At 42.0% G+C, this 14,229-nt stretch overlaps 1 protein-coding gene across 1 annotated transcript in view; it reads right to left on the bottom strand.

Annotated features, from left to right (window-relative positions):
* Positions 1-14,229, bottom strand: part of ABTB1 (ankyrin repeat and BTB domain containing 1) — a 178,696-nt gene that overhangs the window by 86,541 nt on the left and 77,926 nt on the right. The window contains exon 9 of the mRNA XM_078661736.1: positions 10,638-10,736. Within this exon, the coding sequence (XP_078517862.1) occupies positions 10,638-10,736 (99 nt within the window). The remainder of the gene's footprint in view (positions 1-10,637; positions 10,737-14,229) is intronic.

Genomic DNA, 14,229 nt, shown 5'->3' with positions numbered 1-14,229 from the left:
GGTCTGTAGACCGGGGGGCACATAAACGGCAAACAAGGAAAGGGTTCGACCCTCATAGCGACCCACGAGGACGGCGTAACGCCCCCGATCATCAAGGATCACATCATCAATAGCTAGGGGGAGGGAAGCCCGAACAAGGATACCCACCCCCCTGGAACCCGTGGTAAACCCCAAATGTGCGGCGAGGCGGTAGCCCCACCTATTCATTGCACGACATGTATTGCCTACCAAATGAGTCTCCTGTAGAAAAACAATATCTGGAGACAAACGTCGTATACATCGCAACACCACACCCCGCTTAATACGATCCCCCAGACCATTAACATTCCACGAAATAAACCTCAACCCGCTACCCCCCATCCCACACAGCAACGCCGCAACCCCCCTCCAATGAGCATGACATCAAAAACATCATTAGCAAGATAAAATCGCCTTGAGAACACAACACACAAACATCAAACTTCCCATCCACCCACCCCCCAACAATCGAGGAAACACCCCCCACCCTGCACCCCTGCAAGAAGCTAAAAAGCCACCCCAACATGCAGTGTGCCTGTCGCCCAAGAACCCCCATTCTACAAAAAGACCCCGGAGGAGGAAAGGCTCTGACCCACCCGCACACTAAGGTTTCTTATCGAATACCTTTCAGTGATTTCAAAGGTCTTATTTCAAAGACAAGAGGTCTAACTCTGTATTATTATTATTTCCCATAATTCACATTAAGCAGCAGATGATGTATTATGTGTCTCACCCATCCCCTCTCTACAGGCTTGACCATGCTATCTGAGCCTTTCAGATTCCTTTAGTTTGACAGTTACTCCACACCAAACAGCGCTGTCCTAATTAGCTCCTCCCACATGTTTCTACTCTGTATCCTTGTACTGTGTGCACCCGGGGTCTGGTGGCACAGTGGGCTAATGCGTCCACTGCAGGGGCCTGTGTTCTAGCTCATGGTCACAGGTTCAAATTCCGGCAGGTCCTGCCTTTCATCCATCTGAGGTCGATAAAATGAGTTGGGTAGCAATAAACATCTGTTATTCAGCGCTAAGATACCTATGGGTGAACGTGCGCTGGTATGTATGTGTGTCTGTGCATACAATTTATTTCAAATCCCTATTGGGTGACACATTTCCTGCATAAACCACTGCCTTAAGGAAAGCTTCCTGTTTTTCATTTGCAGGCTTATCCATTACTTTGTATGTTTAAACAAAACATTCCTTTGGTGTTGCTCACAGATCTGTTGCGAGAAGTGGTGTCAGTCCAGCGGTCGTGACGCGGTGTCGGTCTAGCGGTCGTGAAGCAGTGTCGGTCCAGCAGTCGTGAAGCAGTGTCGGTCCAGCGGTCATGAAGCAGTGTCGGTCCAGCGGTCGTGAAGCAGTGTCGGTCCAGCGGTCGTGAAGCAGTGTCGGTCCAGCGGTCGTGAAGCAGTGTCGGTCCAGCGGTCGTGAAGCAGTGTCGGTCCAGCGGTCGTGAAGCAGTGTCGGTCCAGCGGTCGTGACGCAGTGTCGGTCGTGGGGCGCATCGGTCGTGGGGTGACGTCGGGTGGAATATCAGATTCCTGGTCCTTGTTACTGATTGCATAGTAACAAACTAGCTGGAGAGCTCCGCAATGGCCTACAGTCCAGTTTCTAAGGCTTGCAAACGACCCAGGTCAATACAGAGTGAACACAGAACCTTCCGGGAAGCGTGGGAAGAAGAGTACCTGTTTGTGGAATGCCCAAAAGAAAAAGCCACCTGTTTGCTTTGCAAAGAGAAAGTAAATGTTCTTAAGCGGTATAACCTTGAACGGCACTACAGAACACGGCACTCTGGATTCACTGCGAACTTCCCACTGAACTCAAAACTGCGTTCTGCAAAAGTGGCATCATTAAAGCAAGCACACTTCTTTCCCAGCAGAAGATCTTCCTTTGCCAGATGAAAGAATCGGAGGCTGTTACAGAAGCGTCTTTCAAAATATGCTTCTTGCTTGCCAAACATAAAAAACCTTTCACAGATGCAGAGCTGATGAAGCAATGTTTCCTTTCAGCAGCAGAAATTTTATTTGACAGCTACACTAATAAAGCCAGCATTTTAAAGGAAATTGGTGCATTGCAGCTTTCAGATTCAACATGTGCACGCAGAATAGAGGCAATGGGACAAAACGTCAAGGAGCAGGTGATCCAAGCAGTCAGAGAGTCACCGTTCTTCAGCATTGCCATTGATGAGTCAGAGATAGGCGATGTGGCCCAGTTATTAGTTTGGGTGAGGTATCTGGACCAATCGCTTAATCCCAAAGAAGAGCTCCTCTGCCTGCTACCACTGCACGGGCACACAAGAGGAGAAGATGTACAGGACAGTATGTGCAACTACTTTAAAACAAATGACATACCACTGAACACTCTTGTCAGCATAAGAACGGATGGGGCTCCTGCCATGGTAGGCCATGACAGAGGCTTCGTATCTATGCTTAAAAAGAAGCTCATAGGACAGACTGTGATCGACTACCACTGCATTATTCACCAGGAAGTGTTGTGCGCAAAATTAAAGCATGGAGAACTGAATAATGTCCTAAAAGGTGCAGTGAAAATTGTTAACTTTATCCGTGCCAAAGCTCTGAACCATAAACTTTTTAAAGCAATGCTGCAGGAATCTGAAGCGGAACAAACCGACGTCTTGATGCACACTGACGTGCTTTGGCTAAGCAAAGGGAAGGTTCTGGAGCGGTTCATCGCATTGCTTCCTGAAATTGTACTCTTTGTGAACAGTAGAGGCCAATCGTTCCCAGAACTAACAAATGTGAAATGGCTTGTTATGCTCCATTTTCTTTCAGATCTTTTCACACATTTTAATACTCTCAATTTGACCCTGCAAGGTAAACAACAGCTTGTGTGCTCCCTCGTGAATGGTATTTATGCTTTTGAAAGTAAGCTTGTGCTATTCAAAGAACAATTGGATGATAGTGACTTCACCCACTTTCCAAAACTGTTGGCTGTGATGCAGAGGTTTCCAGAGGCACAAGAAATTCTGGCAAACCTTGACCCTGGTGCATGTCTTGAGGAAATTTCTGGGGAGATCAAACGACGATTTTCGCAATTCAGAGCCCTCACCCCTCTGTTCAGGTTGGTTGAAAACCCCTGATGGTGAGTGCACGGAATCGTGATGTTGTTGCCCTTATTGGCATGGAAAGGGCTCAAGCAGAACTAGAGCTCATTGACATGCAGCACAATTCAGCCCTTGAAGCATCTTTTTTGGGGCAAGCACCAGACGAATTCTGGAAAATTGTGCCCCCTGACCAGTTTCCTCTTCTTGTTACAGTGGCCCAGAAGTGGAGAGGTGTGGCTCACTGGTTAGAGGCGGCAGACCTGTAAGCAGAGAACGACCCAGGACCAGGGTTCAATTCCCGACGCGGCAGGGTCTTGGACCAGGGTCAACGGACTTGATAATTCTCGCCTGAGTGCCTACTCTAACCAGGGAACACACTCGGTAACTCTGGGCATTAAGCTTGCCTCATCTCTACAACGGCCCCCCACAGACGCCGGGGATGCCTGGTTTCACCCTGGAGATACCCAGAAAGGGACCATCTCACAGGGAAAACCAGGACGGGTTCCCCAGCGGTCTACAGCGCCAGGACACTCGGGTAGAGTAACAGTGCGCTTTACAAGTATCCCACATTTACATTTACTTTGTATGTTTGGGTCAACCTATGCTTGCGAATGTTCATTTTCCACAATGGGACTATTGAAGAGCAAACTTAGAAATAAACTTACAGACATACATCTGGAGCAGCTCTTAAGGCTTGCCGTTTCCAACTTGGTACCAGATTACAGAAAACTAATTGGTGACATGAAATGTAAAATAAGTTCATAGTGTTTGTGTTTAAGATATCTATTTTTGGGACTCTGAAGCCTGTGCTGCACTGGGCATGTGCTGAATATCCGGTTGCTGCAAATTGCCATTCAATCCCACTTAAGATTGCCCTTGTCTGCTAATAAAAAAATATTATAAACATGTGCTGCATGTAGTTACATCTGCTTTGGAAATACAGCATTGTCTAGTAATGTTTTGAAACGGGACCATTTTTTTTTTTACCCCCTCTAGCCCCGCCCCCAATGCCCCCGCCCCCCCCCCCCAAATGACCCCGCCCCCACCAGTGCGGCCCTTGGCCACAAACCACACTGTAAATTCTGCCCCCGAGAGAAAGTTTGTGAGTACCCATGCCTTAGAGGAATTATTATCTAATCTAAATTTATTCGAACCTGGCAAGGAAGGCGGTAGAGAGGCTGTCCCCACCTTTATAGGACGAGGAGCTGAGTCAGTGATCGACTAAATTTTTGTATCTCCGCGAGTCCTGACCAAAATCCTGGAGTATAGAGTAGTGACATCAACCTTCAGTGATCACAACCCGCTTGTATTGGAAGCTGAATTGAGGTGTAAGGTTGCCATCACTAACCCATGTAGGGCGGCACCACGGAACTTATCCACAAAAGACCAAGGAAGACGGATAAAGTGGGATGCCGTAGTCCCGGAAGTATTTTTTGAGGAGCTGGCCACCAAGGCAGAGACCAATTTTGGCATCTGTCTGGATGAGCACGCTGTGGGCACAGAAACTATAATATCTTTTACAGCAATCTGTAATCAAATTGCTGAAAACCTACACAAAGAGAGTAGGCCATTTACTAAGAAGGCATTTAGATGGTTCGATTCCTCGTGTTTTAAGGCTCATGTGGCTCTTTTAAAGGCACTTAAGAGCAAACCAAGGGACAGGGCCCTAGTCTCCTCTCTCTGTAAGCAGTATAAACAGGCAATATCGATACGGAAACACAAAATTAAAGAGGAGGCATGGGAAAACTTGCAGTCAATTGATGTTCTAAAGGACAGTAGAAAGTTTTGGGCCACAATAAATCAGTCATTTTTTTCGGAAAGTGATAATTTAGACACAGAATGTGTAATTCCGGATGAGGTGTGGCTCAAACACTTCAGGAGCATTTATAGTGACAAGGAGAATCAAGAGTTAAATTCGGGATTCTCCACTTTGGGTCACTCCACACACCTTGTTAATTTTGAACTACCGGAAGTAGAAAAAGCCATTCGAGATACATCGAAACACAAGGCCCCAGGACCTGATGGGGTCCCTGCCGACCTTTACATCCTGTACCCCAATTTTTGGGCAAAGATTTTAACTAACGTATTCAATGCATCATCCTTAGTGGGTTTCCCCCCCTCTTGGGCCTCCTCAATAATTGTACCCATTTTCAAAAAAGGGAGTAGAGGGGACCCCGCCTGTTATAGGCCAATCTCCCTGCTGGACTCTGCTGTTAAGATCATGGGCGGAGTCATTCTACAGAGATTGGGAGATTGGATGTCTGACAGGGGGGTGCTGTCGAACCTCCAGTATGGTTTCAGGCAACGCAGAAGTACCATGGACCAATGCCTAAATTTACATCTCTTGATCAATAAATATACTATAGCTAAAGAGGGTTTTTTATACCTCGGGTTAATGGACTTATCTTCAGCATTCGACCTGGTGAACCGCTCCAAACTATGGCACATTCTGCTGGAAATGGGTGTAGAGGCATCCTTGGTTTACTTCCTTAGCGACCTCCATCAGAACCTAGCGGCAGCCGTTAGGGTTACGTAGGATGGCAGGTGTACGAGCCAATTTAATTCCAGGCGGGGGGTCAGACAAGGCTGTATTCTGGCCCCTCTTCTTTTCACAATCTACATTAACGGCCTGGAAAAATCCCTGACTGGGGCTAGCGCAGACATTCCGCGTGCCGGGGGATCGGGTATCCCGGTCCTCCTGTACGCGGATGATGCCGTACTAATTGCTCGCACAGGCCTGGGTTTACAGAGGCTGCTGGATAACTTTGGCGCCTTTATGGAGTCATTAGATCTAAAAGTAAACAGCAGCAAATCGCACGTAATGATTGCTGGGGCGCGTAGGAAGATTAGCAAGGTCAATACATTCAGTTGCCTGGGAAACCAACTTACCAGGGTGCCGGTGTTCACCTACCTGGGAGTGCTATTTGACGAGAAGGGCAATTGGGGCCCCCAGCAGAAACAGAAGAGCAATGCTGTTCTAAGATCTACATCAGCCCTTCTCAGTTTTGCCAAAAGGTTGGGAGCTAGGCCCATGGAGGCCATGCTCAAAATATACAAGTCTAAATGCTGTGCGATTGCATCTTATGGGGCCTCTATATGGGGATACGCCACAGTGGGTAAAATACAACTCACGGAAAACAGATTTCTTAGATCCTTGTTGGCGGTACCTCAGTCATCCCGACCCTTTCTGTACACTCTGAATTAGGTCTAGGCTACATCACGGATCATTTAAAAGTAGCCCCCCTGATTTGTTGGGTAAAGACGTGGCTCAACGAGGATATCCCCCTTAACCACCTTATTCTTAAAGATTGTTATCCCTCGAGAAGGCAGATGGAATCCCATGGCTGGCATACGTTAGAGCGGCGTGTGTCAGACTGGGTGGTCCGGAATAATATACAGCCCCGGAGGGAATCAAGAAAGAGGATGTGGACTGGATCAAATTTTAGGATTATGTTGGAGGCAGATAGGGAGGAGGAGGAGCTTAAAAAACTGGGTGCAAGTAGCATTTATCTCTTACAGACTTCCCCCTCAATTGAACCTTATCTGAAGATTGTCACCAAGCCTTTTTATCGCTTTTTGCTGACAAGATTCAGGTTCAATTTAATACATCTCACTTTAGGATGTTTTCCGCAATGGGGTAAACCTGAAGAATCTGCACCATGCTCCTGCGACAATTTTTCCACACAAGATACCCTCCACCTAATTATGTTTTGTGAAAAGTTTTCTAGGGCACGTAAAAAATTCTTATATCCCATCCTACGAGAGGCGGGCTTTCTGCAAGTAAGACCAGCACTCTTACACCTGCAACTACTGAGTAGCGTGCGCACTATTTTTCGTGTAGCAAGCTTCTTGGTGGTAGCAGCTAGGATTAATAAAAAAAGTAGTAACATCTGTACGCTCCAAGCACAGTAGGAGGAGAAGGGGGTACCTTTGTCTTAAAACATGGTAACATAAAAGATGCATTTTAGATTTTTTTTTTAAACTGTAGATTTTACAGTGGTGCTAGAAGTTTGATGTGGACATTGTTTTATCAGCTATTTTGCACAAATCATGAACTGTGAATATTGTATATATATGAATGTCTGCAAATGCTTGCACAATTATTATCTGTAAATATTTTATTCTATTTTTCGCATCTTGGATGTATGTATTGCTGCTTCTTTTATGATTTTTATTAATCGAAATAATAATTTTGACTGACTGACTGACTGAATAACAGGTTTCATGGCTAGGGGAGCTATCACTACAGCGCCAGGACACCGTTTGGTATCAGCGCGCTCTATAAGTGCCTTAAATAAATAAATAAATGCTAAATGATGGAGAACACTGCTAGAGACAAGTGAGTTGTCAAATATACGATCAAATAAAGCTTGAAACATTTCACTGTTTAGATAAACACTGGCTAAGGGATCAAGGTACAGAGTGATATTAGGATGGGGCTTCATGTAAAATCCAGGCCCCTCTATTACTGCTGACATTTTAGTTTTGGTTTAGTAGCGCTTTTGCGCCACTAGAGTGAAACTATGGCATAAGTATTACACAAGTATCACACAAGTGGCACAGGAGGATGCAACAACATTCCCATTTTCTGCTTCCAAAAAAGAGCATGCCCATAGCAACCGATCATGCTGCAGGGCATGCTGAAGTAAGCAGGGTGCACTGTTTTAAGCAAATGAAGCCTTCACCTAATAAAATATGCTTTGTTCCAACCTGTAACGTAATTAATATTTAATGAAAAGGACAGAGTCCATATATCTAACAAATAAATGCACAAGAAATCTGCATTTGTGAATAGAAAACCAGAAAACATACACATAAAACTAACTTCAACTTGCCTCTAAAATGAAGTAGAAGTATAGCTATACCTTTTGATTTCTTTACATATTTTTTAGCTTATGGTGTACTTTCATGAGGTGAGGAATTTATTGGTCTAACAATGTCCTACATATGGTCTATGATCACTTCCAGACTTGTTTTGCTTATCTTTGCAGGTTTGAGCAATAGACGTTCAATTGTGTTTGCATTTGCATGGCGCACGGCCAGTGTACACTTTGGAAATGTAATGGAAAGGCTTGCATACACATTCAGGATAGATATAAAAAATACAAGCAAGCCTGGCCATGAACAGTCCCAAATATATAGTGAATGTGTATTTATGGGTGAGACTGTGTTTCCTTTGAAAAGGAGCTTTTAGGTTTGCTTTTAACTTTGTGCCATTTGGCACATTTTTATGAAACTCTCCAATCAGATTCCTAAGTGCCTGATTTATTATTTGGCAGGCGGCCCGCTCTCTGCCAGGACGATGGAGTGAATTACTCTGTTGCCCTGATGGAGGTGCTGCTGGTCAAAGTTAGAAATGTCCTCTAGCCCAGCGGACATTTCTAGCATTCGTAGGAACCACCGTCACGGCGGTTCCTGTATAGGCATTGTAAATTTGCTGTACCGCCCCAGCAGCGTGACGGGGTCGTATGGCAAACGTACCAAGTTATTTTTTTTCCAAGAAGTAACTCCCAAAGTGGAATTTTCTTTTTGAAAATCAAAAAAAAAACACATTTCCAAACAAAGGAATGATACCATATGATATCTGACACATCATGGATGAGATAATGAATACTAAATTGGGGGTTTGTGGTCAAATGTGCAAAAAACTGGTGGTGATGTGGTTTGTTGTTGGTCTTTTATAAAATCAATAAACTTGCTTATCAAAAAAAAAATAGGGGTTTGAGTTCTGATTTACGTGGTACAGGTATAAGCTATGGTTTACTCAACTAACAACAAGTTGCAAACTTGGAAGCTTTCTGCTTTGTTTAGTTACTCCAACTTCACTTTAGCCTTTTTTTTTATTAAAAAAAAAAAAAAAAAAGACTATGGGCCATATGTATGAAGGCAATTTTGCGATCGCAAACGCCGAAATTCGCAGAATTTCAGCGTTTGCGATCGCAAAATAGCTAAGTGGTATGTATGTAAGCAAAACAGCCTCGCAAAATAAGGAATCACAAATTTGCAATTCCCTATTTTGCGATTGCACTTAAGGATTCGCAACTTGCGATTCCTTAAATGCAATGTATGAGGCTCAGAGAAAGTGCAATTTGGCCATAAGAAATCGCAAATTACCACCAACTTTAAGTTGGTGGTAATTTGTGATTTCTTTGAAAAATGCACTTTTTTACATTTTTCAAAGTGCCATGTGGTGAACATACATGCCCTTAGGGCATGTATGTGTGCCACATGGGCACACATGCACATTTCAGGGGTGCAACAGAGTGTCCTTTTGACACCCTGGCACCCTTGAAATTGCATTCTCAATTTGCGATTCTCTAATTGAGAATCGCAAATTGAGAATATCTTCCCATTCATTCCTATGGGTCTCTAGGCCCATAGGAATGAATGGGGAGGTATTCCTTAATTGTGAATTGCAATTTGCGATTCGCAATTAAGGAATATGTAGGATTCTCAAAATTATTTGCAAATCCTACATACATAGCATTTTGCGATTCTCAAATAGCGATTCTCTAAAAATCACTATTTGAGAATCGCAAAATGTACGTTTCATACATATGGCCCTAAGTAATGTGCACCATCTGATGCATTGATTTACTCTAGAAATGAGGAGTCATGCTGCTGAATAAATGGTAAACTTAAAAATATGGCCAAGGACACAATGAGCCATTGCGAGAAGCAATCAACTGCGCCATTATTTAATCTTCCAGTGGACCAGTTCTTATGAATGCCTTCCCAAACCTCAGGAATGAGTACACCAGTGAGCAGTGAAATATCATAGTAATGTTTAAGCGAGTAGAGGAAATAGGATTTTACGAGACGTGGATCCTCTAAACAGTGATAATTAAAGTAATTCCACACATATTAAAAACTCTTGTATATGATGTCTGTGTGATCCGCTGACCTAGTTCTCTGTGAGTTCATCATGCATTGCTTTTCCTGCAGAAACAATAAGCAAGCCTCTTTAAGTGAAGGGATTTGTACGTCACGCCGCAGGTCCTGAATTATATTCTGGCTTCAAATTGTAGTCAGTTAATGTCTTGTTGTAAATGCGAGTCATATTCTTTGTGGACGATAGGATTCTGACAGTGGAGTGGATAACTATATTCAGGGAGGAAAGGGAGGAATGTGGAAATCCAGCTAGTGGAGTTTTTATGCAGTGGACCCAGAGATGATCAAAGCAGGAGTTGCAGTTGTCAGGTGGATTGGTGGAGAGTAACTGTTTAAGTTGGTAAAATTATACTTTGCAGCTTTTGTACACAAGAGCTTGCAGTCAAAAGTAAAGCCCATTTATTATACTGATGGAGAAATAGAGCGGAAGAAACATTCACCTTTAGTTTGTAGTTGAGTAAGGATTCGAATTTGTTTGTGTGCTTGGCTTGACTGTTCCAATTTAGTATTAAGAGGATTTTGCTATCCAAGTTTGAACAATTGTCCGGCAACAGCAACGGATGAGTCTGTTTTCTGGATGAGACATTTGAACAATCTTTTGTTTCTGCTTTATGATTGCTACAGTAGAAATAAACATGATCAATTACAAGTGATGGTTTCTGTACCTTGTGACAAAGGAAATGGTAATCCGCCACATTGAAGCAGACATCTGGAAAACTGACAAAGTTGTCAATGCTGTCAAAAGGGAGCTCTCCAAAGCCAACCTGCAAAAAACAGAGAAGGGAATAAAAAAGGCTCAACCAGTATGACATACAAATAAGTATGCAATGTTATCATTAGCACAAAAAGAGCTTCATAGCAAACCTTGTTTGCTGGATGTTTATCTCTGTAGCATCAACAGAAACAAAACTAAAACAAGAGACAATGTTCGCCATGTCCTATTTTGAAGAGGAGCACCTCCCTCTATCGGAAAATGTTAATATAGTTTTACGCTTTATAAATAATACAATTATTAGCACGTGAAAATCTAATATCTAAAATGTTTGAACTAGAAAGGTTCACACACAATTAAAAAAATCCTACAAGAGACTAAGTGATGCTTGTCACAATCACTGATGGGGGGGCTTTTAGGTTGCTAAACTCTTCTAGTCTGTTCGTAAGCCCCACTTACTATACTCTTGGTTTGATTGTAGGCTAGAAATATTAAGTTGTATGATCTACAAATACTGAGGTACCTTTTATAGGTGGTATTCTTCGTAGTTAACTTTCCCATACTCCACTTTGAATGACCAGCTATTTTAATGTAGTAAAACATAGGGAAAGTGTTCATTTTAGAAAATAGAAAAACCACTCCTAACTACATAATGCTGTACAAGAATAACAGAAAGTCACATGTATGTGCAATACATATAATATTAGAGAGGCCATACTATACGAAATAGTAAACGGGGGAAACCCAATATACCCTTGTAGGTTTGGGCAATACAATGATCAAGTAAAAGGACCTGCAAGGGATTTTCTTACAAAAAATGACTTCTGGTTAATTATAAGAATCAATCTGAAAGTAACACTCCAGCAGGAGATGACTACAAAGTGTCGATGGACAACTGAGCAAAAATGAAAAAAAAGAGAAAAAGAACACACGGGAGACCTAGAATATTTTGAAACAGTCAATCTTATTTAGACATGAAGTATTCAAATGGGGTAAAATATTTACAGCAACATATTTATGCAAAGAAGCCAAACAAACATTGTGCTAACAGTACATAAAAATAACTATTCCAAATGCAAAAATAAGAGTCACAAATTAAACAAAAATATGTAACTATCAAAGGAAATGATTTCCACTTGGAAATAGATATAATGGTCGACGTTTCGGTCTGTTCCGCTTTTGTCTTTTTAGACCATCTTCAGGACAGTAAATTTGGTGCTGTCTGATGAATCATTCAAATAGGAGAAGGTAACTTCTCTGAGAGTTATACTTAAAGATGAAAATGGGACTTGCAGCAGCAGCTGTCTAAATGGTGGTTACGAATAATGAGGCCACCGAATGATGAACCAATAATTTCCTTTATTCTGCGAGGATGGAAAACTGCGCTTTGAGAATCAAAACGCGGAGGGGTCCGACAATTTGCGGCCACCGAATGATACACCGATAATTTCTTTGTTGACGCCAGCCACACCATTCCAGAGCGCAGTGTTCTATCCTTGCACAACAAAGAAATTATCGGTGCATCATTCCTTTAAAAATACGGGACCCTCCCATACAGTAAAATGATATGGGCCACCCATATCCCCTTACGGTTGATGGAATCGGATAACAAACTATAAGCCTGGACAAATGCGGACGAAGATATACAACCTCAAGTTGTGCCAATCTGGATGTAACATCTCAATGAAGTTTACGCTAATCACATTCATGTAACTAGCCAAGTGGTGAGCCAAACGGGGCGAGGGGGAGTTGTTGGGCACGGTCACGCAAGACACCAATTTATTCTTGTTGTATAATGCACTGTTCGACATAAGTATGCACAATCGTGGAGCACAATCTATTGCATTTATGTATTGCCACAGGATTATTAAGATAATGTAGCATTATGTATGAAGGTATAATTGTGCAATGGATGTGGATACACATGTTCTAAAACTTAATAAACTGTGTTTAAAAAAAAAAACTTAAAAATGAATTATTACCAAAAATACATCACAACAAGCAAAATGTGAGGTTAAAAACATATCTTATTCCTTGGATCTTAGAAGAAAAAAAAGGAAATATTTAACAAAAGTTAAAGTTAAAGGAGATGACTAACTTAGATAAAGCTCACACAGAACAAAAAGCTCTAAGAAAGGAATATAAAAAAGCATTTGGGATGCAAAAAGATGACATGAAAAACAATAATGGATTAGTCTACAGAATGTTTATCTAAACACAATAAAAGTTATTGGTCTTACATAAACAAAGTTCATGAAATAATCTCCAAACAGGCAGCAACAACGGCACAGAAATTGGTAAAATTTGTTAAAACTTTATATATGTATCAAAAATCTTGAGGCAGTGAAAGTAATAACATCACAAGCGTCTAGGACGATTTAAGACCAAAGAACCTGATTTTTTTTACAAACACAAATAAATCACCATATAAGTAGTCCTCTTTAACTCAAATGCTCATAATAAAAAAAAAAAAAATTAAAGTAAAAACGGTGCAGCTCCAGGGACAATCTTATCTTGAAGAATGGTCAAAACCTATAAAAGATCTTCAATGCTTGTTACAAGGAGGGCTATGTTCCCGACTGTTGGCATGGGTGTGCACTTGTACCCAATATGCAGTCATCATGTTCCGACCAACTACAGACTGATCATAATTGTAGATATTGATTCCAAATATTATGCAAGCCCAATTTTGGAAGGTTTAAAAATGGCGGCCAATGAGAAATCAATTACCCCTTGGCTTCAGACTGGTTTTAGGAACAAATGCAGTACCCTCAATAACATCATGACACAAAGGCCCTGATTACGTGTATAGGTGGTATTTATGATAAATAACAATACCACGGGGTATGGTATTTATTGAGTGCAATAAACAGCACCTTTTATGAGCTTCTGGGAAATAACATGCCAATTTTGGTGTTTAATGCACCAAAATCCACATGATACCATAAATACCGTATGGTTTTCCCCCGTTAAATTTCCGAAATTTAACGAAGTTTGAGTTATTTAACTCCTCAATAATTATCGGATGCGCTAAATACTTACCAACTTGTAATTCCAACCTGTGCGTAAACAAGGGTTTATGTACAGGTGGGAATTAACAACCCATCTCATAAACAGGCCCCACGTTTATTAATACACATAGCAATCCAGACAAACACTACTTTACACACTTGCTTTCTTGACTTTAAAAAAACGCTCCATTCCATTAACAGAGAACTATTTTGGGCAAAGCTGGCAAAATGGGGCTTTCCAAACAGAATTCTGAACGAGATCATAAGCGTGTGCTCCTCAAACTGGGTTCAAATAAAACTAGGACAATGTTGCAGTATCACCTGAAAAAGATCTATAAGCAAAGGCTTTAAACAAGGTTGCATCCTTGCTCCCCTGCTGTTTAACTTGTATGTTTCAGACTTTCAGAAGACTGAAACATTTAAGGGTCTTACCCCACAAGCTTAAAGGTTATCGAGCTTACATCATCCAATTTGCCGACGACCAGGTCCTTGACTACACCAGAGTAGTCTAAAGCACACATTAAAAAAGCTATG

Source organism: Lissotriton helveticus, chromosome 9 (assembly GCF_964261635.1).
Source record: "Lissotriton helveticus chromosome 9, aLisHel1.1, whole genome shotgun sequence".
NCBI classification, from domain to species: Eukaryota; Metazoa; Chordata; class Amphibia; order Caudata; family Salamandridae; genus Lissotriton; species Lissotriton helveticus.
The sequence above is the reverse complement of the archived record's forward strand: the minus strand, read 5'-3'. Positions and strand labels throughout refer to the sequence as shown.